The sequence below is a fragment of the Pithys albifrons genome, chromosome 24, assembly GCF_047495875.1.
Source record: "Pithys albifrons albifrons isolate INPA30051 chromosome 24, PitAlb_v1, whole genome shotgun sequence".
NCBI classification, from domain to species: domain Eukaryota; kingdom Metazoa; phylum Chordata; class Aves; order Passeriformes; family Thamnophilidae; genus Pithys; species Pithys albifrons.
This window is the reverse complement of record NC_092481.1, coordinates 3552766-3575707: the sequence shown is the minus strand read 5'-3', so window position 1 is coordinate 3575707 and position 22942 is coordinate 3552766. Positions and strand designations below refer to the sequence as shown.

At 51.7% G+C, this 22942-nt stretch overlaps 1 protein-coding gene across 1 annotated transcript; it reads right to left on the bottom strand.

The window, feature by feature from the left end:
• Positions 1 to 629: 629 nt before the first annotated feature.
• Positions 630 to 21565, bottom strand: YTHDF2 (YTH N6-methyladenosine RNA binding protein F2). Its single transcript, XM_071576812.1, has 5 exons — positions 21388 to 21565; positions 20728 to 20752; positions 20395 to 20474; positions 15153 to 16733; positions 630 to 1585 (listed from the first exon to the last, which is right to left on the bottom strand). The coding sequence occupies exons 1-5, from the start codon at positions 21412 to 21414 to the stop codon at positions 1562 to 1564; spliced, it is 1737 nt and encodes a 578-aa protein (XP_071432913.1). The 5' UTR covers positions 21415 to 21565; the 3' UTR covers positions 630 to 1561.
• Between the last annotated feature and the right edge of the window lie 1377 nt (positions 21566 to 22942).

The window sequence follows — 22942 nt, the reverse complement described above, 5'->3', positions numbered from 1 at the left end:
TCTTTACCTGACACCCACTGGAATATTTGGGACCAAGTGCTGTTTGCTGTTCAAAAGGAGCAATTAAAAGGTACCAATTAAGCTGATTTTTCAGTGAGTGCAACACAGGGTGTGGGAGCATTCCCTCCTGTGTGGGAGCTGGGCAATGCCAAGGCCAGGAGCACCAGGATGAATCCAACTGTGATTTAATAATTGGGATATTTCCAATTCAGCACAGTTTTCCTCAAGGACACCCCCTGATTACAGGCTCAGGGTTGAGATTTGCCTGTGGCTCTTTCATTCCCTCTGGAACAAGAAAATCTGGATTTTTTGGTATTCCTTTTCATTATCTTGACAAGTGGTTTTCCCAGGGGATTTGGGATGTGGGGTTTTCACACACCTGGAAGGAGCTGGATAATGCCCATGAAGTGGGAAGGAATCCTGAGCAACAAGGCCAGGTGGGCACTGCCCCTCTCACCCATCAAAATGATGCCAAAGGACTGGGATGGAGCTGGGGATGCCCAGAGAGAGGTGAGAACACCCCGCTCCAAACCCAAGGAGAAACCACCTCTCCCCTCCTTGTTTCCAGGTGTTTTTCCAGGAGATGGGATGGGCCTGGCAGGGAGGAGAAGGGAGCAGGAGACACCAAGTGATGCTCAACAGGATTTCACGTTTATTATTGAGAAGTGATTAATGGTGAAAAGAAAAGGCAACGCCCATTCCTCGTTGGCTTAACAAGAAACTGAAACAAAGTCACTACACATTTTACAATATTTCTTCCTTCTTTTTTTTTTTTGGTGTTTTTTTTCCTTTTTTTTTTCTCCCTGTCCAAAATTAATTTTCCTGTAAACAAAACAAGGTTTTAACCACTGTTCTCAGCTTTCAAAAAGTCAAATTAATCCAGACTTAATCTGTGTAATGCACAAGAACAGAACATTTCTTAGGACTCTTAGTACTTGACTTTTGAGTAACAAAGGGTCAGAGAAGAATGAACCACCTTTAAGACACAACCTCGTGGGTAATTTTTGTTTAATTCTTCTTAGGCCAAAACCCCTCAAATTCCTTGGGGAATTCTTCCTTTTGCAGGGCAGGGGGGGAAGAAAGAAAAGAGAAAGTTACTCCACTCTCCATGGTGGATGTTACAACTCGGTGTTCCAAGTGCAAATGTCAAAACCAGGGGAAGGAGGCGCAAGGGGGTGGAAGGGGGAAGCAGTGGGGTTTAAAAATTGAGAGAAAAAAAAGGCAGATGCCACTTATGGACTGGAAAATCCCAAAAAACATAGTAAAAAGACAAAAAACAAAGCGTATGCTCTGAAATCACAACCAAAGCCAAAAGAAAAGGGGGGCAGGTTTTACCTCTACTCTACCTAGAAGGAATTTTTTTGTTGTTTTTGATTTTTTTTTTTAAGTCCTATGTCTTGTGATACTCCAATACTTTTTTTTTTTAACTGCAAGTTTGTAAAAGTCTTTTCGAAGTCAATGAAATTAAGAAAAAAAAGTCCTAATTCTCTCTGGGATACTCTTGCTCCTTCTGTCTCTCTGAAGGATGGCTGGGATGCAGTCTCTGGGGAGGAATGGCCTGTTACTTGACACGACCTTGGCGTTCCTGCAGAAGAAATAACAGAGATTGTGTCAGCTCAGAGCACTTTTACTCACCCCATCAATGTCCCAACACGTGGCTCTGCCACAGAGCCTCTCCCATGGCAGCAAAGTCAGGGAAAGAGCACTTTTCTTGGCATGTTTTCCCCTCTTCCCCTCAGCTCAGGTGATTTCCCACCTGCAGAGCTGCCTCCACCTCTGGGGAACAACATTAGAAGGATGTGAAGATGCTGGAGAGTCCAGAGGAGGCCCTGGAGATGCTCCAAGGGCTGGAGCCAGGCTGGGAGGGTTGGGGGGCTCACCTGGAGAAGAGAAGGCTCCAGGGACACCTGAGAGTTCCTTCCAGGGGCTCCAGGGGAGATGGAGAGGGACTTGGGACAAGGTATGGAGGGACAGGACAAGGGGAATGGCTTCACACTGACAGAGGGCAGGGATAGATGGGATATTGGGAAGGAATTCCTGGCTGTGAGGGTGGGCAGGCCCTGGCACAGGTTGGGCAGAGAAGCTGTGGCTGCCCCATCCCTGGGAGTGTCCATGGCCAGGTTGGACAGGGCTTGGAGCAACCTGGGCTGGTGGAAGGTGTCCCTGCATTGGAACAAGATGTCCCTGCCTGCTCCCCCTGTCCCACACCACCCTGGTGATGGGAGGCAGCTCCCCACCCCTGGCAGCTCACACAACCTCTGCCACAAACACATGGGCTGCTCAAGGAAACCACGTCCTGTGCCACTGCCAAACCCAGGAGAGCCCATGCCCAGGCAGCCTCAATCCTGGGATAGATAACAGCACGTTATGAACAACACCCCAGGCTTTGGCAGCCCCTCAGCCACACACCCAAGGAGGCTTCACCTCCCACCTCCTGTGCATGAGCTGGATGAAACCGAGCCCTGCGTGATCCAGACTGCCTTCTGGGGACAGGGATCAGGGCAGGGCAGATGTTCTCTTCAGGAACAGTCACTCCACATGAGTGGATTTAATTCCCCTCTCCTCCTGTAACTCTGCCCCAGTTTGCTGCACTGGCCAAAACTGCCAAAACCCAACTGCCAAAATCCAACTGCCAGGGCAGGAAGGGGAGCCAGGCCCAAACACGGAGCACAACAAGCGCTGCAGGGAGAGCCACAGCTCCAAAGGAAGGTGCCAAGCCCTGCCCCTGGCTCAGCAGCAGGCACGTTGTGGTGCACATGGACAGATGGCAACGTGACTCATTCCTTCGGGAAGCGGCTGCCGGGCTAAAGCCGCAGCTTCCCAAACACCGACACGGGATAAACCGCCTGCCAGGACCAATCACCCCCTGGGCATCGCCAGGGACAGTGCCCTGCGCTGGGACAGGGGCTGGGGGTCCTGCTGCACATGGCACCCTGTGACCTGAACAGCTGGACCCCCATCAGTGCCCTGTCCCTGCTGGGAAGTGATCCCGACACCAGGGTGGGGGTGACAAGGAGCAAAAGTGACCCCTCCCTCAAAATCCCAGTGGGCCACAGCAGAAGGCACCACCTTCCAAAGAGACCAGAGCAGATGTCCCCATGTACCCAAGACAGAGGGGACTAAAGTGAACATCTTCAGCCTGATTTTCCTAAATCTAGTGTTGTTCAGCCTCAAAGTCTCAGCAAAGAACTCCTGCTTCTCTCTATCAACACTGAGTGTCCTGAGGAGCCTGTCATGGATAATCAGCCTGACATCCAAAGCTCATCCCATTCCACTCCCTGCCATGGGCAGGGACACCTTCCGCTATCCCAGGCTGCTCCAAGCCCTGCCCAACCCGGCCTTGGACACTCCCAGAGATGGGGCAGCCACAGCTTCTCTGCTCAACCTGTGCCAGGGCCTGCCCACCCTCACAGGGAACAATTTCATGCCAATATCCCATCTAATCCTGCCCTCTGGCAGTGGGAAGCCACTTCCCTTGTCAAAGTCCCTCTCCAGCTCTCTTTAGGCACTGGAAGGGGCTCTCTAAGGTCTCCCTGCAGCCTTCTCTTCTCCAGGCTGAACACCCCCAGCTCTCCCAGCCTGCCTTCATCATTCCTGGCTCATCCTGCTCTGAATCCACAGGCTGTGGGATGCTGTAATCCCCAGCCCACCCAGCTATGAGACAGCTTAGAGAAAGCAGAACAGCATCTGCCCACACTGGGCATTGCTCTGGGATACAATCCTTCCACCAGGAATTCTTTCATTCTCTTTGGCTGCACTTCCATTAGACCTGGGCTGCATCTTTTGGATCCATGGGGGAGGAGCAAGCAAAGGACACCAGTTCAGACTGATCCCCATCCCTCAAAGCCCTGAGGAACAGGAGGGGCAGGAGCAGCTCAGGAATGGTTCACATGTCCTGGCTCAAGACCAGCACTGACAGCCACTGGTGCTGCTGGAGCTCCCACCAGGCAGCTGTGCCAACAGGAGCCATCTAAACAGCGTGGCCAGCAGGCCCAGGGCAGTGACCCTTCCCCTGGACTCTGCCTTGGGGAGGCCACACCTTGAGTGTTGTGTTGAGTTCTGGGCCCCTCAGTTGAGGAAAGACATTGAGGGGCTGGAGCGGGGCCAGAGAAGAGCAACGAGGCTGGAGAAGGGACTGGATGTGGCACTGAGTGTCCTCTTAAACACCTCCAGGGACAGAGAATCCAACATGTCTTGATCCAACCCCACTGTGATCACCAGCCCAGGGCACAGAGTGCCAGAGGGATCACAGTGGGGTTGGATCAAGGGTTGATGATCTCAGAGGTCTCTGCCAACCCAAGTGAGAAGAGCAATGAGGCTGGAGAAGGGACTGGAGCACAAGTGCTGTGGGGAGAGGCTGAGGGAGCTGGGGGTGTTCAGCCTGGAGAAGAGGAGGCTCAGAGGTGACCTCAGCACTGTCTGGAACTGCCTGAAGGGAAGTTCTGGTCAGGTGGGGGTTGGTCTCTTCTCCCAGGCACTCAGCAATAGGACAAGGGGGCACGATGGGCTCAAGCTCTACCAGGGGAAATTGAAGTTGGAGATCAGAAAGAAATTCTTTGCAGAGAGAGTGCTCAGGCATTGGAATGGGCTGCCCAGAGAGGGGGTGGATTCCCCATCCCTGGAGGTTTTTAAGGTGAGCATGGCTGTGACACTGAGTGCCATGATCTGGTAAAGGGACTGGAGTTGGCCCAAGGGTTGGACTTGATGATCTCTGAGGTCTTTTCCAACCCAATCCATTCTATGATAATCACCCCCCCAAAGCCACCTGGGTCCTGTCACTGCTGCCCCCGGGGCTGCAGAACTGTCACCAGCCAGGGCCTGACAACAGCAACTGCACCAGCTGATGGGAGATCAGATCACCTTATCTCTTCACACTGGGGGGCCACTGGGGCTCCAGAGCTTGGACAAAACCAAACAATAATGGGTGACAACTGCTGCCCATTTGTTTAGAGCCCCTTCCCATGACTAACAACCAACACTGAGCCTCAGCTGCTCCTGGCAAAGGTAAGGACTTCATTGCCACACCAGGGATGGGGAAAGAGCAGCCTCCAATCCCAAGGAGGGCCTGGGATGGGAAGCAGCCAGGGCAGGGCAGGGCTCCCAGCTGTGCAGCACAAACCCTGGTGCGCTGGGACCTGCCTGGGCTGGAGCACAGCCCGGAGCCCTCGGGCAGGGAAGGCCAGGCAGCAGTGCCAGCTCAACCTGAGCAAGTCCTACAAGCACAGAGGAACAGCAGGAGATCCCTTCAGCAGAGGGGAACTGCTTCCAGTCTGCAGCACTGTCTGTAGAGGGGTCTGTGCTACCAGTGTCATCCCACAAAGGGCTGAGACTCCCAACCACAGAACACCCTGAGCTGGATCCACAAGGATCATCCTGGATCTGCACAGACACCCCAACAACCTCCTGAAGGCCTTGTCCAAATGCTCCTGGAGCTCTGGCAGCCTTGGGGAGCCTGTAACCAAATCCTGGCCTCAGGATACACACAGAGAACTCTCCCTGGTCAAACAGCTCAGGAGTTACAGCAGCCCCAAAGGATCTGCTCAGTGCTGGACAGTCAGCACAAATGATGGACGGTGCATCACTTGCTTATTAAGCTCCTCAAGAAGCCTCAATCCCAACATTTCCAAACCAAACATGAGGTTTTCCTGTTGTCTGCATCAGAAAGCCATCAGGGTTACAGAGAAAAGCTACAGCCCAGTCTGTCTCACCCAAGAAATGGGATAAAATCAGGCAGTGATCTGGTTATGGTCTGACACCTTCAGCACCTCCTGCTCAGCCAGTGGAGCACCAAGGGAGACATGGAAATAAAAGTGGTTCTTTGTCAGAGCAGATCTACAGATCAAAATCAAAGTCAAATATCCACAGAAACCCCAAAGAGGGCAAACTCACATCACTGAAAAAGCAGCAGACACATGGCCTTGGACACTTATTGCCAGCCTGGGGCAAGAAGGACATGAAGAGAGCCTGGGCTTTCCCTCTCCAGGGGGTTTTCCACAAGCAGGGTGGTCCAAGTGGCAGAATCCACAGGCATGCTGCTGCTTCCCAGCATTTTTCCAGGCACCTTTTAAAACTGATGCAATCCCATTGCAAAGAACAAACCTCTTCTTGCTTAAACATCTCATTTAATTGCCTGAATAAATCAGCCCAATTCCCATAAACATTTATAATTACTCTCCCATAGGGAGCCTCGTCCCACAGGGCAAAACTGGTGCAGGAAACAGGATGGTGAAAAGCTGAGAATATCCATAAATATTTAGAGCAAAGAGGGAGGATTTAGAGCAGGCTGGGAGGATTCCCAGTGGCATTCCATGTGAGGATGACTGGGATCATACCAGGGACTGGAACTGGACTTGCTGGCTTTGGAGGACAAGCAAAATAACACAAGTCCCTTCAAGTCATTAAGAAGAAAGAAAATTCTGGTCCTCAACCAGGGAGTCTTTATTCTTTATCCCATCACTAAAGGGAACTGTGTTTCATTGCTTTGGTTACCTTAAACCATCCCCCAGGCACTAAGTATTAGCACAGCTGCCACAAAGCTCTTTAGAAAAGGTAAAAACTTTACTTTAATATTCCAAAATCTTCACTTCTGTAGAACTAATAAAGCCTTTGCAGTGTCCTCTGTCACACCATGCACATGTAATGCCAAGGACTGAAAACCTGTGGAGCTTCAGTGGAATTTGTGGCCCCCATATATTCATAAAATATCTAGAAAGGAGAGTGAATAACAAAGTGACCAAATTTACTGATTATATTGAGCTATTGAGGGTAATAAAAAAATGAGTTGTGCAGGATTGTGAGAAAAAGCAGCTGAGCTTTACAGTGAATCTGGTCTATCTGGTTGAGATTAAATTTCAAGATGCATGTGGGGAAATTCCTGTCCTAACTCCAAGATGACAGGCTCCAAAATGGCCATTAACCACTGGAAAAATGATCTGTAACTGCAGGAAAATGGGAACCCTTGAGAAAAGCAAACCTCACCCTGAACAGAACCCATCACTGCTGTTACACAAACCCAGAGAGGATCCATCCTGAGCTCTGCTCCTCTCCACTGGAAAAGAGCTGGAAAAGGGTCAAAGAACAACAGGGATGAGCAAGGGACAGAAGGGTTTCCATCTGCAGAGCCACTGTGCCCTCCAGCCTGGAAGAGATGGCTGGAAAAGCAGAGCAGGCACAGGGAATACAGGGAAATAACTGCTCACCACCTGTTCCAGCACAAGAACTGGGGAAATCACACGAGGCAGACTCAAAATAAAATAAAAGGATGCATTTCCTCACACAACACACGTAATTAAGCTGAAGAACTTCAGATCCTGAGGATGCTCAAGGAGCACATTGGACAAGAAATCATGAATTAATAAAGATACATCCTCTGGGTCGCAGAAAACCCAGAGCTACAAGTTGTTCAAGGCAAGGAAAACTTCAGAGGTGGATAAATATGTGTTTGTGCTGATCTTACAGGTGTTTGCTCCTGACCAGGGTACTGCCAGTCCACACAGGGGGTTTTGTTGGAAAAACAGATCCAGGATGCCCAATCAATGGCTCCTCCATGCCCAGCAGCTCCTGCAGCCACAGGAGGTGCAACATCAGACTGCACAGACTTGGGTCTGACCCACTGCAGCTGGCCTGGGGTTTGAGGCTAAAACACCCCCTCCAACCCAAAGAAAGCAGAAGAAACACTTCATGTTACACCAGAAACACCCCACAACATTCTGCATTATGAGAGGACAAGAGGAGATCTATTTGCCTGCTCCTGTCAGCCATGAAGAGCTGAATTCACAAGCTCAAGTGAAAGAGCCAACACTCCCTATAGTGTGTCCCCTCATTTTACAGCCACTTCAAAGGGAACACAAAGCCACATTCACTGGAACTCGGTTTTATATTTCAAATTCCTTTTTTTTTCCCTTCTCTCCTTTAAATCTATCAAGAACATGGCACTGGAAGGGGCTAAATCCAAATCAGGACTTCATGACTTCTTAGATTTTGCAAAGATGATGGGAAATTCTCTGAAGTCATTTTAGAGGAGATGCCACCACAAGTAGGAGAGGTGATAGCAGAGCACAGACACACACAGAGGGCACTAAAAGAGTGTGGTTTCCTTTCCCTCCCAAGATTAGAAACAAAAGACAGGAGTTTTAGGCAGATTTTATCTAAATCTTCTAAACTGGGATTGCATTACAATAGCTCTGCAGTGAACCACACACAAAAGCTGCTCAGCATTGTGCTTTTAAGAAAAAAAAAGTAGAGTTCTAATGATACAGAACCAGATATTTCCAAGTTCTTGCTGAAGGAGCCTCACAAAACCCCAAATGCTTCATTATTAACTGTTCAAAGGCACTGTTACATGACTTATATGTCAATTAAAAAGCCTCACACTGGGCACCAGTCACTGGAAGGAGCTACAAACAAGTCTCTATCCCAGCCCAGAGCGTGGATAATGCCAGCCCTTGTTAGCAGGGCCTGCCCCGGGTAACTGCTGTGGTAAATAAGGGTGGCACTGCTCCTGCTGCCAAACCTCCAGTGGTGCAAACCGCTGGGGAGTTGGTTATTAACTCAACAAAGCCATGAAAGAGGACAATTACACCAGGGACAAACAGGAAAATGAGAGGGCTAATCACACAGGACAAAAGGCTTCGTGAACCTGAGATGGAAGAGAGAAACTCTCGGGCAAAAAGCTGCTGCAGAACTGCATTTTCCAGAAGAAAAAGGAAGGAACACCATGGATGGGGCTGTTCTCATGGACTGAGATGGAAGAGAGAAACTCTCAGGCAAAAAGCTGCTGCAGAACTGCATTTTCCAGAAGAAAAAGGGAGGAACACCATGGATGGGGCTGTTCTCATGGACTGCCCCTGTATCCATGTGCTCCAGCAGTTTCCTTGGGATGTTAATCGGCTTTCAGCCACTGTCTTGTGACCCACTGCACTCCTGCACCAGGGAGAGAATCCAGGGAACTGAACCAGACCGTGCCCTGGGGCTTTCACTGAACACAAGGGCTGGCAAGGAGTTTTCCTGGGAAGATAAGTCCTTTTTCTGGAGAAGTAGCTGTTAATAAAATAGCCTGAAACACAGTACCTGTGTCAGCAGCTCTGAACCTCAGTGTCAGCAAGTTACCCACAGCTTGTGTGGGGGAAAAAGAAGGAAAAACAAAAAAGCAGCCACTGCTGCTGACACCTCACAGTCCCTCCTGCATTCCAAGCCCTCCACGGTAATTCCAGAGAATTTGCCAGCCACACAACTGTGAGTTATCACAGAATCACAGACTGATTTGAGTGGGAAGGGACCTTAAAGCTCATCTCATTCCAATGCAGGGACACCTCCCACCAGCCCAGGGTGCTCCAAGCCCTGTCCAACCTGGCCTTGGACACTCCCAGGGCTGGAGCAGCCACAGTTCCTCTGCCCAACCTGTGCCAGGGCCTGCCCACCCTCACAGGGAACAATTTCCTCCTGAAATCCAATCTAAATCTGCCCTCCTTCAACTTTAAGGCCATTTCCCCATTTCAAGAAAAGTTTGGGTTTTTCATTAGGATGTTCATAATGGATTCAATTAACATATTTATAAGAACAATTAGTTTAGGGTATTCTGCAGCTCAGTGCTGGAATCTCCCAGCCAAAAGGACCTGGAGGGGACATGAAGTTTTGCCCACACCAAGTGGGCAAAAAAAGTGAGTTGGGAACAAGTCCACAAGAACAAGGTCATACCTGTGAGAGGTGCCCAAGTTCCTCACGGCATAAGAGTCTGACCCAATCCTGGAATTCTAGAGTAGTTTGGGTTGGAAGGGACTTTATAGCCCTTCTAGTTCCAACCCCCTGCCAGACAGGGATAAAATCACTGAAAAACAACTTTCAACTGTGCATCTCGACAGTCCCTTAAACCAACTTCAAAAGATGACTTAAAATATTGTATTATTTTATAATATTAACAAGTGTGACATTAAAATACAATTTTCAAGACTTCCAACAGGATACTACAAGTGAGAGACAGGGCTAGGAAGCAAATCATAGAATGGATTGGGTTGGAAAAGACCTCTGAGATCATCAAGTCCAACCCTTGGCCCAAATCCAGTCCCTTTACCAGATCATGGCACTCAGTGCCACGGCCAAGCTCAGCTGAAAAACCTCCAGGGATGGGGAATTCACCCCCTCTCTGGGCAGCCCATTCCAATGCCTGAGCACTCCTGGGAAGAATTTCTTTCTGATCTCCAACTTGAATCTCCCCTGGCAGAGCTTGAGCCCCCCTTGTCCTATTGCTGAGTGCCTGGGAGTCATGCAACAGGTTTGCTCTTCCACCACTCAGCTTCCACTTCAGTGGCAGTGAAATGGCTCCCAGCTGCTCCTGTTTCAGGGATGAGGAAACACAATTCCCTGTCTGACAGCAGAAAACATGGATTAGAGCATCAATCCCATCTAAGCCTTCCCCTCCAGTTTTCTCCTGCCTTTAGACAAAGCTACAACAACTAAAAATCCATGAGTGTTGTCAGGGGCTTTGGAGTGCTGGCTTAAAACTATCGTAAGCACAAAGAATTCCTTATGCCAAACCACTGGAATAAGCAGGATGGTTTGTTTCCTCTATTCCTGAGCAAATATAGGAGTGTGGACACAGACCTACAGGATTTAAATGGCCTGGAAATAAACTGAGAGAAACCATGTGCATTGGTGAGCAGCACAGCGAGGGAATCCTGTCCTGCTGCATCAATCAATTAACTTCACTATGGCCAGGATTTGGAGCAGAAAGGAGCAAACAGCCTTGGGATCACGGGATGAAAGGAGCTGTGGGAGTGCAAGCAGTGCTGCCACAGCAAACAGTTGGCTTTGCCTGGACATGGGACATCCAGGAATTGAATCCTGGAGTTAGAAATACTGTCCTGTAGGATATGGGAATGCCAAGGCAATGCAGCATTCCCAGGATGACTAAGAGCAGAATAAAGTGCTGTTCAATCTATAGGGAATATTCTCTCTCCTCTCCTTGGAGATTATAAATTAGGAAGAAGAAAAGAGCTTTGTAAAATCCATCAGAAAGCATTCCTGTATTCCAGGGACTGTGAAATAGCCTGTTTCAAACAGGCTCACACAACACCCCTCAGTTATCCCTTAAATCACATGTCCCAAGGGGGCAGTGACACTTGACACTATTGATGCTCCTTTAACCAGCAGTGTCAGCTGAGGCACAAGCAGCACAATTCCAGAAATAACAGCTCCAATCTGGCCAATCCCATCTTTCTGCTTCTGGTGAACCTCAGCACTGAAAACCCCACCAACCCCATCCTGACTCCACACCCAAAGTCCCAGCACAAAGTGCCCCTTCTCAACTGCAAACCTGATGGCTCTGACTGGTTTTCATGGGATATCCTTCCTAAAATCCCTGGAATCTGCAAGTAGCCAAATATCCCAGGCCTGGCCAGGGAGAAAGAACCAAAACAAACTTCCCTTAGAGTTTCCATTCATTGCTTTTCCACAAAACACCAGGCAGATCACTGCTGGAAATCTTTACACCAAGGTCACTGCAGCATTCCTAGAAATCCAAGTGCATGACAACAGGCCAGGGAATTTTGTTGGTGTAAAAAAAAAGAAAGGATAAAATAATTCTTACAGGGAAGAAATCAGTGACATGCTCTACCATAAAAGCAGCTGTTCTGGGTTTCAAGAAGCCCTAAACTGCTCCAGGCAGGATTGCACTGGGAGCTGGCTCCATTATTTTGGGTCAGGAGAACATCCAAAGCTTTTGAAAAACTGGATTAGTGGAGCAAAGCAAGACACTCCAAAGGAATAGGACAGGATGGGCACAGGTAACAGGAAAGGACAAGCAAGAGGATCCTTCCAGTGTTTCCAACACTGGACTACCTAATCCCCTTCACTGGACAGTGGGAATAACACAAACAGTAAGCAAAGCACTTTTCCTATCATTTCTCAGACCTGCTTTAGGGAATTCTGAAGAAATGAGAAGTATAAAAGAACATTCAAAGAGTTCCCAGACTTTCACAAGAGCTCAGCCATCTCAGGCAGCAATCAGGAATCAAACTGCAAATCAGTCAAAGGTCTGGACAAGTTGGAGCCAAGTGGAACAATTTCAGCTTGGGAGAAGTTCTAACCAAGCCAAGCCTTGAGCCGTTTAAGCTTCAAGGAACACGACTGCAGAGCACAAACATCTCACACTGGGGCAGAGACAAAGAGCTGGGAGCAATGGGATTTCCCCAGCACAAAACCAGCACAAAAAGCAAGCAGGGAGCTGCTGCCAGAGAAGCAATTGAACTTTTCAGTGCTTCACCTCTGGTTCCTCACAGGGTTTTTTAATTTTTTTTTTAATACCTGAGATGCTTCAAGGCAGACAGAGCAGGGCTTGGACTGCTCTGGCACCCACAATCCCAGGGTGAGCATCACTCCAGGAAGAAAGAAAACCCTTCCTGAGCAAAACTAACTAGTTCTCAATGAAACCATGAGAGAGCAGTTAGAGAAATCTCAAGCACTTTCCAGGCTGTGTCAGTGGGAGCTCCAGGAGGTCCAACTGTTCTGCAAGAACAACCAAGTCACTTCCTCCGTGCCGGATGTCCCAGGGGCCCAGAGCGTGAAACAGGGAGTGAGTAAACGGCAAAAAGCAAACACCAACCCTGTGTCTACAGGGCTGCCTCCTCATCTGTGACTTCCAGAGACCTATGACTAAGTTCCTTTTCAAAGAATAAATGTTTTCTCAATCAACTGCTGCTGCATCCAGTGGGACGTGGCTCGGAGAGGCGGCGCTGGCGCTTCACTATCGCTGCCCATTCCGACCCTCCAGAGAGAGCCAGGCAGGGGAGGAGACTTCAAATGCAACTGGGAGCAGGAGTGGAAGATGGTTTATGGCTTTAAGAAAATTGCCAAGCCTTATTATCATCCTGATTTTCAAGCTTTAGACAGCAAACACAGCAGATTTCCAGAAGAGACTGTTGGTCTGTCTGCTTTTCCCACAGCCTTTCCCACTTTTTTCCAATTCCTCCTGTTTACACATACTCAGTATCGACTCTTCTCATCCATCCCTCATCTGTCCTCCAGCAGCACCTTCACTGAATCACAGACTATTCTGAGTTGGAAGGGACCCACAAGGCTCATCGAGTCCAACTCTCAAGTCACTGGCCCACACAGGGGATTGAACCCATGACCTTGGCATTGTTGCAGCCAACTGAGCTCATCTCCCCTGCATTCTCCCCCCGAGCCAAGGTCTGACTCCCTCACACTGCAAACTGCTGCTCCTTAAAGTCAGATCTGGAGGATGCCACAGAATCATGGAATGGTTCGGGTTGGAAAGAACCTTATTGCTCATCCAGTGCCACCCCTGCCATGGGCAGGGACACCTTCCACCAGCCCAGGTTGCTCCAAGCCCTGTCCAACCTGGCCTTGGACACTCCCAGGGATGGGACAGCCACAGTTTCTCTGACCTCACAAACCTCACAGGGCAGATACAGGACTGGATATCAGGTGAAACAATTTTAGGATGTGAAGTCACACAAAACAATCAGGTTCTCATAAAAATCCAGTTTACACCTCCACACCTTGCCATGCCTTATTGCTCCCTTAGAGGTTTCTTCAAGCTGATTATTGGTGACAAAACATGACCACCTTTGTGCTTCAGTGATGTTACTTATACAATGTTCCAATGTAAAATACATAAAATATTTAAAACTGCATTCACTGTCACAGTGAGCAGCTGCAGCTCCTGACTCTGCTCTTCAACTGTTGGGTGAAAAATTCCCCACTGATGAAACTAAAGAGATCATGAGGAAACTTGGCAAACTCACAGCCAGCTGTGCTAACGCTAATTTGTAATTATCATTTTGATCAAACACAAGCCAGACCAGCGTGGTGGGGAAGGGCAGCCCCAGGTGACTTTACCACAGCTGAACCCAAGCAAGACTCAGAGCCCACTGGCCATTGAATTTAGGGCAGGATTTTCAATTAAGGAGTTGTTAAGGAGGAGATGATGAGAGGAGGCTTTGAGACAACCTGAACAGCATCCAGAGGAGCTGCAGGCAGATGGTGAGCTCAGCACAGGTGCCACACTGTTGGTGACAGCAGGTGACAGCCCACCATGGCCCCAAAGACAGCCAGGAGGAACAGAAGGACCTGATCCCAACCCCTGGAGACAGGACAGGCAGTCACAGACTTCAATTGCAGAGAGGGAGATTTAGGCTGGGCATTAGACAAAGCCTCCTTACAGGAAGGATAATTAAGCATAGGAATAGATTGCCTGGGGAGGGACAGGAACTGCTGTTCCTGAAGGTTCTACAAGTGGTGGAAAACATCTGTCACACTGTCCCCACTGTGGGCAGAGGGTGGATTTGCAGCCAAAGACCCAGCTCTGCTTTCCACTAACTCCCCAAACCTGCCACTGACCTCCAAGTTCAAACTGCTCCAAACCAGGAGCTGACAATGGCACAGAAATACATTTTGTTTAGAGCACAGAACTCAGGGAAGGTTGAGATTTAGAGCAACCAGCATGGTCTCCATCACAAGGCAAGGCCTGGCCAAGGCTTCTCACCCTGCTCTGCCAGGAGCTGGCACCTGATTCAGAGAATCATGGAATGGTTTGGGTTGGAAGGAATGTTAAAGAACATCCAGTTCCAACCCCCTGCCCAGGTCACTCCAAGCCCCGTCCAACCTGGCCTTGGACACTTCCAGGGATGGGGCAGCCACAGCTTCCCAGGAAATCTGTGCCAGGGGCTCCTCACCCTCATAGGGAAGATTTTGTGCCTAACATCCCATCTACACCTACTTGTACAGTGTGAAGCCACTCCCCTTTGTCCTCTAAGTCCAGGCCCTTGTAAACAGTCTCTTCTCTCCATCTTTCCTGTAGCATTTTTAGGCATTGGAAGGCCACAATTAGGTCTCCCTGGAGCCTTCTCTTCTCCAGGCTGAACAATTCCAATTCTTTCAGCTTTCCTTGGAGGAGAGGTGCTCCATCCCTCCAGTCAACTTGGTGGCCTCCTCTGGCCATTCTCCCCTGAACAGGAGCTGCCCTTTGGGTGTGGGCTCCAGGTGTGAGCAGGCAGGTGGCCAAAAGGCAGCTGATGCTCAGCAAGCCTGTTCACAAGCTCACACCTTCCCACCCTGGATTTAGTCCAGCCCAAGACAGCCCCTCCTCCACCTCCTGCCCCGCAGGACTCATCCAAAGCCCACCAACACGTTACCTTTTTAACATTTTCCTCCTCCTCTTGGCGTTTCTCGTAGTGTGAGAAGTCATCAAAGATGGAGGTGGTGTGCTTGTAGGTGGCAATGATTTTCAACACCTGCTTAGCCTTTTCCAGAGGCACCTCCTGAGTGTCCCTGGAGTTGGTCACTGGTTTATTCTCGTTGTTCTCTAGGCGGATGTGCCTCAGCTGGCTGTTGGGAACGTCCTTCACAAAAATCCACCTGACATCAAAGCGTCCCTTCCACTTGTCCTGGGACCACACCCCTGCACAGGTGTTATAGTCCACAGCAGATTTCATCTCTGCTACGCCGCAGAAGTGGCCGCTACCGTTGACACTGAACAGTAAGTACACGGGGCCCTTCCCGTTCATGGAGCGATAGGCGGCGTCCAGTCTCTTGTTGCCGTGCTCCGTGCTGCACCAGATGTTGTACTTGATGGAGCGGTGGATATCGTCCTCCGAGTAACTCTTAATGATGAACACCCGCCCGTGCTTCGGGTTCCAGTCAAAATCCTTGGGGTTGTAGTTGTTGATGGACCTCAACTTCTCCAAGACCGGGTGCGGCTCCGAGGGGGACGCGGCGCTGGCCTGGGCTGGCCCCGCTCCGGCACCGTCCACGCCGTTCTGGCCGAAGCCGCTCCCGCGGTTCCGGGGGGCAACCCAGCGGGCGGGCTGTGCCGGGGGCACGGGCAGCGGGGCCGGCTGTGCCGGGGGCACGGGCAGCGGGGCCGGTGGCTGCTGCCCACCCGGAGCCGGGGCCACCGGTGGGCTGCCGGCCATCTGCTGGCCCACGGGCTGTGGCGACACCTGCGCCGGCTGCTGCGCCAGGTTCTGCACCAAGGCCTGCGCCGGCGCTTTGGCCACGGGGCCCTTGTTATCCCAAGTCCCGATGTCCATGTTGTGTTTGATGGGAGGCGGCGGAAGGCTCGACCCGGCGATGCCGTTCTTGGCCTTGAGCTTGGGCTGCTGCTTGGCGGGTTTGCTGGCGATGTCGGCCCACGAGGCCGGCTTGGGCGGCGCGATGGTGGCCGGGGGCAAGCTGTTGGAGGCTACGATGTTACTGCTGATGGAGCCGCTCCCCACGGCCGAGCCCACGACTTTGGGCACGCTGCTGGCCACGTCCGTGCTGCCCAGCTTGAGGGCTGCCATGCCCTGGTCGATGGTGTTCATGCCGGGCGCCTTGTTGAGGGACTCGCTGGCAAAGGCCGACTGCCCGTCGACCATGGCCCCCCCCAGCGAGCTGGGGGCGTAGGCGTAGTTGCTGCTGTAGCCTGAGCTTTGGGTGGACTGTCCCTGAGAACTGTTGTTCCCCCAGGCTGAGAAGTCAATCCCGCTTGGGAAGAAGTTAAAGCCGTGCTGCCCGAGGAAGGGGGTGCTGCCCAGCGCCCCGGGCTGCCCGAACATGGCGTCGGGCAGGAAATGGGGCTCCCCGTTGCTCAGCTGTCCGTACGACGTCAGGTAGGGCATGGGGGGGTCTCCCCCCGTGGACCAGGCGGCCTCACCCAGGGAGTAGGAGAATCCGATGGAGGGACTGAAGTAGTTGGGCAAGTAGGAGTCAGACATTGCAGTGTATGCATTGTTCTGAAAGAAAACCACAAAAACATGAGTGCTGGGGAGTCAGGAGGAGTTGAACCCATTTCAAGGGAGCAGGAATAAAGCCAGCATAAGACTTCCCGTGCCCCACCCCTCCCTACCTTAGGGCTGGGCAGATAAACAGGCCCAGCCTTGAACACCTCCTTTGTTACAAGCACTCGAAAAGCTGTTTCATTGCCAGAAAGGTTAAAGACAAAGGCTCAGAAAGGTTAAAGACAAAGGCTCAGAAAGCCTCCCATGTGGAAATGAGATTTCCTGATGCATGGAGTGGGGCTGGACAGGCTTTAAAACCAGTATCTTACCTTGCATCCAAATATCTTCTGTTTGTAGCTACTCCCAACAAGGGCTTTTCTGGCCTGTGTTACATACTGAGCCCTTATACTGGTGTTGGAGGGGAAGTTTGTTGGGATGATGCAGAGAAAAGTGAAATAAGGAGGAAAAGGACCAAATAAAACACACTGCCAGAATTATGAGCATCTCTAATTGCCTTCCTTAAACTTACTACCCATGAAAACACCTTCATTACCACAACTTGAAGCTGCAGAGCTCAGGATAGTGCAAGGACTTGCAAAGAAACAGAGATTTAAAGGCTGTTCCTTGAAGCACAAACTGCTCCAGTGCTGTGGGCACACACTAAAAAATACCTGAAAATGGGGAGTCTCAGTAGGAGCCTCTCACAGGCAGCAGCACGAGGAGGTTTCAAACCCAGAGAGGAAAACAAAGCCTGCTGCGTGCCTTGGTCTCCCTTTTAACATCCAAACAGCCTTTAGGTTACAAAAACAAGCACCTCATTTGACAATTAGGGAAGTCTCAGACATCCCCAAGATTTGCTTACATGAAAACCATCTGTCATTTCCCATCCCAGGCCAGGTCCCCTCCGGGGAGCAGTTCCAGCTGCACTAATGGACATTATCCTCAGTAATCTGAACCTGGGAGCAGCAGCCTCGTGCTGCCCAGCCCCTGACAGGCCAGCCCAGTGCACAGGAGATCAAAGGCAGGCTCAGCCCCCACTTAAAAGCCTGGCTTACAGCAGGCCCTGCTCCACTCCTCCTTCCATCGTGTTTTCAAGTGCCAAGTGTGGCTCCTGAAGGACTTTGTGCCATGCTGAAATCCAGGGAGACACCAGGATGCCTCTGGCCCCCACCAGGATGCCTCTGGCCCCCACCAGGATGCCTCTGGCCCCCACCAGGATGCCTCTGGCCCCCACCAGGATGCCTCTGGCCCCCACCAGGATGGCTGGTTTGCCACTCCACCTTCCCCAGTTACAAAAGGCAACAGGTTTGGGTCTAACCCAGCCTCAACTTCACAACATTAACAGGAATTATTTAACAGAAGGTGCTCAGAGACAAGATTTCTGTGGTAGTTCATGGGGTTGAGGTGTGAAAACTCACACAGATGCTCTCCAGCCTCTGGTTTTCCCACAAAGAGCTCCCAAAAGCAAATGAATAACAAAACTCACTCTCACCCAGGGTTTTACTAATTGAGGAACTCAGTCCTGCCCAAAAGCACCAACAATAATTTGTAAGGCAAATGAAAGAACTTAAAACCTCCATATTATTATTTTGAACCAGCGAAGCCTCTTCACAATTTAATCCCTCAATTGTAAGAGTAAAATTTTCTCTCCCAAAACTCACTTTAATGGAACAGGAACAAGCTGGTCCATCCCTAAACCCAAGGCAGAGCTGTTTCCTCTCCACAGGAAGGACATCACTGTAACATTAAAAGCCATCCCCTTGTCACCTCAACCATGCAAATAAACTCCCCCAGCTTCTCACTCTCTCCATGACTAAGACTTTTCACACAGTTATTTCCTCAAATTCGCTGTTCCTCTTCACCCCAGACCAGAACTACGTGAGCCTGACCTCATGTTTCTGTGGGGGTTTTGGGTTTTAAAGAATCATTTACTGTGTATCAGAGCTTTAAAATACACAGTAACCTCGATGAGGGGGTGACAGCAACAGTCACACCTGAAAGAGCAGCTGGGGAAGGAGGAACAGGGAAACTCCACAACTTGGTTACCTTGTATGTGTGTGGAGAGCTTGGGAAGCAACTCCAAAATTAATTTATCTTGTTATCCAGAGCCATGTCTGCAACTCCTTCCCCTCCCATCTCCAGCAGTTCTGATACCTTTGTGTTTTTGAGCAGAATGGTGTCCCCACTCCAGGCTCAGCTCTCAGGGTTTGGTCTATTTTATAGGGTTAAGAAGCAACACATCAGAGTGAGGAACTGAGACAGGGTCACCCAAAGGTCCCACTCCAAGTTCACTTGGTGGTTTCACCTCCCTCCTGCTCAATTTTTGCCTCCTGGGGCAGCTCCAACCACTTCTTGATATTTAAAAGTTATTTATACCAGCATGAGACACACCAAAAGAAATTAAAGATCCAGAAGTTCTTCATCAAACGTGCAAAATAAGGGGAAATAATGTGATGGTTCAAAATCATAGCAACCCTCACTGTTTTTAGGAGGCTTAAATGAACCTGCAGTTTGCAGGAAATTCATCCACATTCAGAAGGAAGCTGGAAATTAAGGATGCTGGTAACTGAGATAGGAAAAAAAATTAAATAGCTCCTAGAAAAGTAGCTGGTTTTATTGAAGACTTCAGAAAGTAACTACACACCCTATGAAGGTTAAATTTAGGCTTGAAACTTTTTAGGGAGCAGAACACAGTGAATGATACTGATGGACAGGGGAATTCTGAATAAAGAACATTTATCCTCAGACCTTTGGCACAAAAAAGGAAAATACCTGTTGAAGATTTCACTGAGACAGAAACCTGAGTCCCAATAAAACAGGCATTACCTTCACATGATAAAAAACAATGTACACACCAGTAAAAATGAGCAAAAATACAGAAAGGGGAACCCAGAACAGCCTATTTTGACTGACCACAACTGCAAAGAGGATGAACTGAATGCTCTGGTGCTACTACAGATGTTTATCTCCAGTGCTCCCTTGTACATCTAATCAGCTGAACTCCATCTGTTCTGTGTCACTCCCCTGCAGCTCATTAAGGAAAACAAACAAAAACCAGTTAACAGTGGAGCTGATCTAAGAGAAAGTGAAGAGGAGAAGTAGCTGGACTTCCAGGGGCTGCTCACAAACCCCCCAGCTCCACTTGTAATCAGGTTTCTCAGGAAGTCTCAACACTCTTATCACTCATGGGCTCTGGGGGTTTTTTTGGTGAGAAACAGAGAAATCCCCATGACAGGCACTGTCAGTTGACTTGGTGCAGAGATAAGAAGGTTGATCTGATCCTCCAAAAGCCCTGCTGAGCACAGTGAGGCAACTTCCCAACCCAGCTCAGCACATCTCTGTGGTGCAAAGAGCCAGAAACCAACACAGACACAACAGTAAAACTGAAAGAGCAGAAATGGTGACTTTGAGAGAGTCACATTGGAAAAAAAAAAAGAGCTGAAAACCACGTGTAGGAAGTTCTCACAGCCCCAAAAAGTTGCTGAAAACTTCCCACCTCCCCCACTACAACCTGAAGGCAAGTCAGTGCTTCCTGCCTGCAGAAATGAAGGTGTAGGGTGGGAAATGGAGAAATGAAGGTGCTGGCAAAGATCCAAACGCAGTCAGTGGAGATGGGGAAGACACAAGGAGGCCAAACTCCCCTCTGCTGAGCAGCAGGAACCCAGCAGGGACTCACCGGGCGGGCCTGGGGGCTCAGGTAGGGCTCAAAGTCATCATCATTCAACCCATCCTTCTGGTGCACAGAGCCGTTTTGCACTGAGGAGAGACGCGAAACATCAGGAAAGAAACAGGCACTAAACTCTTAGTATTTACCAGCTTTAAGTATTTAAAGCCAAACTTTACAATACGACAAACTCCTGCCAGCTCTAATACACACAGAGCACACACCAGGCACCTCCCCACAGCACAAACACCTGCGAAGCTCCTCCAGCCCAGCAGCCCCGCGGCAGATTTTGGGGAGACCCTCCCTCCCTCCCTGGGATCCCCCCAGCCCTGCCCGAGCTCTCACCTTTGTTGCCTTGGCCTTTGGGTCTCTGGAGCGGCACGGCGGGGAGAGAAAGGGAGGGAGAGAAGGAGAGCGGTGAGTCAGGGGGAGAGGCGGCCCCGGCGAGGGGAGGGGGAAGGACGAGGCCGGGGGACACAAACCCGGCCTGGGATTGGGGAAACAGACCCGGAGGGGGACACAGACCCGGCCTGGGGGGTCAGACCCGGCCCTGGGAGTGGGGAAAACAGACCCAGCGGGGGAAAACAGACCCAGCACGAGGAGAGGGGAACTAGACACGAGGAGGGAGGGAAACAGACCCGGCCTGGGGGAACGAGACAAAACAGGCCCGCAAGGGGAAAACAAACCCGGCCTGGGGGTCAGATCCGGCCCTGAGAGGGGTGAGAGACCTGGCGGGGCGGGAAACGGGGCCGGGGGTCGGACACAGAGGCGGCCGAGCTGGGGGCGCCCGGGCCCGCCGGGGCCAGACCCACTCCGGGCCAGGGCCGGGGGCCAGGCCGGGCCCGGGGAGGCGGGGAACAGGCCCAGGCGCGGGCCGTGCCCGCCGCAGCACAATGGAGCGCGGCGAGGCCGCACCCGCCGCCCGGGGCGCAGCCCGCGCTAGGCCCGGCGCCGCGAGGCTCGGCCGGCGGGCCCGTCCCGGGGGAGGCCGAGGGGCGCTCGTACCTGCTCCAGAAGGCTGCTGGCCGACATGGCTCCGCGGCGGGGCTGCGGGGCGGGGCGGGGCGGGGCGGCAGAGGCGGCGGCGCGGCTTTGTCCGAGGCCCGGCGGGCGCTGCGGGGCGGCCCTTGGCGGACTCCCGGCGCGGCCGCCGGGCGGGGCGGGGCGGGGCGGGGCGGGGCGGAGCTGGGGCGAGGGGGGGACGCTCTATCCCACCACCCCCCCACCCCCGGCCGCGCGTCTCTATGACCCGACCCCCCCCCCCCTCCCCGGGCGCGCCACCGCCTCGCGCTGCCCCCGCCCGCTCACGCGGCGCCGCGCGCGCCCAGGCACAATGGCGGGAAACGAGGCGGGGGGGGGGGCGGCGCGCGCGCGCGGCACGCCGGGACGGAGGAGGGAACAGCGCCCCCGCTCGGCCGGGCGCGGCACGGCTCTTAAAGGGCCAGCACGCCCTTTATCGGAGACACGCGGGAAATTCGGGGCTCGGAGGAGTATTCGGCACAACCGCCACGCCGGGATGGCCCCAGCTCGGTGTCCAGCCGGGTGGGTGGGAGAGGAGAGAGGGGAGAGCACAGATCGTGCCCCTTTAGCCAGGAACGGCTCAGGTGGGGGAGCTGCGGGGAGCCTGGACTGGGAATGAGGTCCAGGGTGTGCCAGCACGGAGCCACACAGAGGGATGGAGGGAAGGTGGCTGGACATGGAAGGAGGTAGATAAGTTGATCTAAAACCGTGGAATCACAGGATGCTTTGAGTTGGAATGGACCTTAAACTTCCACCCCCTGCCATGGGCAAGGACACTTCCCACCAGCCCAGGTTGCTCCAAGCCCTGTCCAGCCTGGCCTGGGACACTTCCAGGGATGGGGCAGCCACAGCTTCTCTGCCCAACCTGTGCCAGGGCCTGCCCACCCTCACAGCCAAAAATTCCTTCCCAATATCCCACCTAACCTGCCCTCTGGCAGTGGGAAGCCATTCCCCTTGTCCTGTCCTTCTAGGCAGGCTCCTGTCCAAAGTCCCTTTCCAGCCCTCTTGGATCTCCCTAAAGCACTGGAAGGGGCTGTAAGTGCTCCCTGGAGCCTTCTCTTCTCCAGGCTGAACATGAGATCTGGCTCCCACAGCTCTTCCCACCTCCATCCTCAGCCAGGAAACACTTCCCTGACTCCAGGGTCAGAGCAGCAGTGACCACCCTTCCCAAACTGGGGCAGAGGGATCCTGCCCACCCATCCTGTCACCGAGGGGACAGAGCCCCCACCTTCCACCTCTCCACGAATAAACCATCAGATCTTGGTTCCATTTTTCCTTTTAATGCAAAAAAATAGCCAAACACATCTTCCTGCCCTCCCCCCACCCTCCCCAGGTGCGTTTCTCCTTTGCTGTTGTTTTGCTTAATAATTCCAGCCAAGCAGCTCCCCCCTCCCAGCCCTTCCCAAACCTCTGCAGCACTAAAGGCACCCAGCACTTCCCATTTCCATCTTCCCACCAGAAAAAAAAAAAAGAGGGAAAGAGGGAAAACAGCGGGGTGACACAGTATTTCAGCAACGTGCCAGTTCTAATCCTGCCAAGA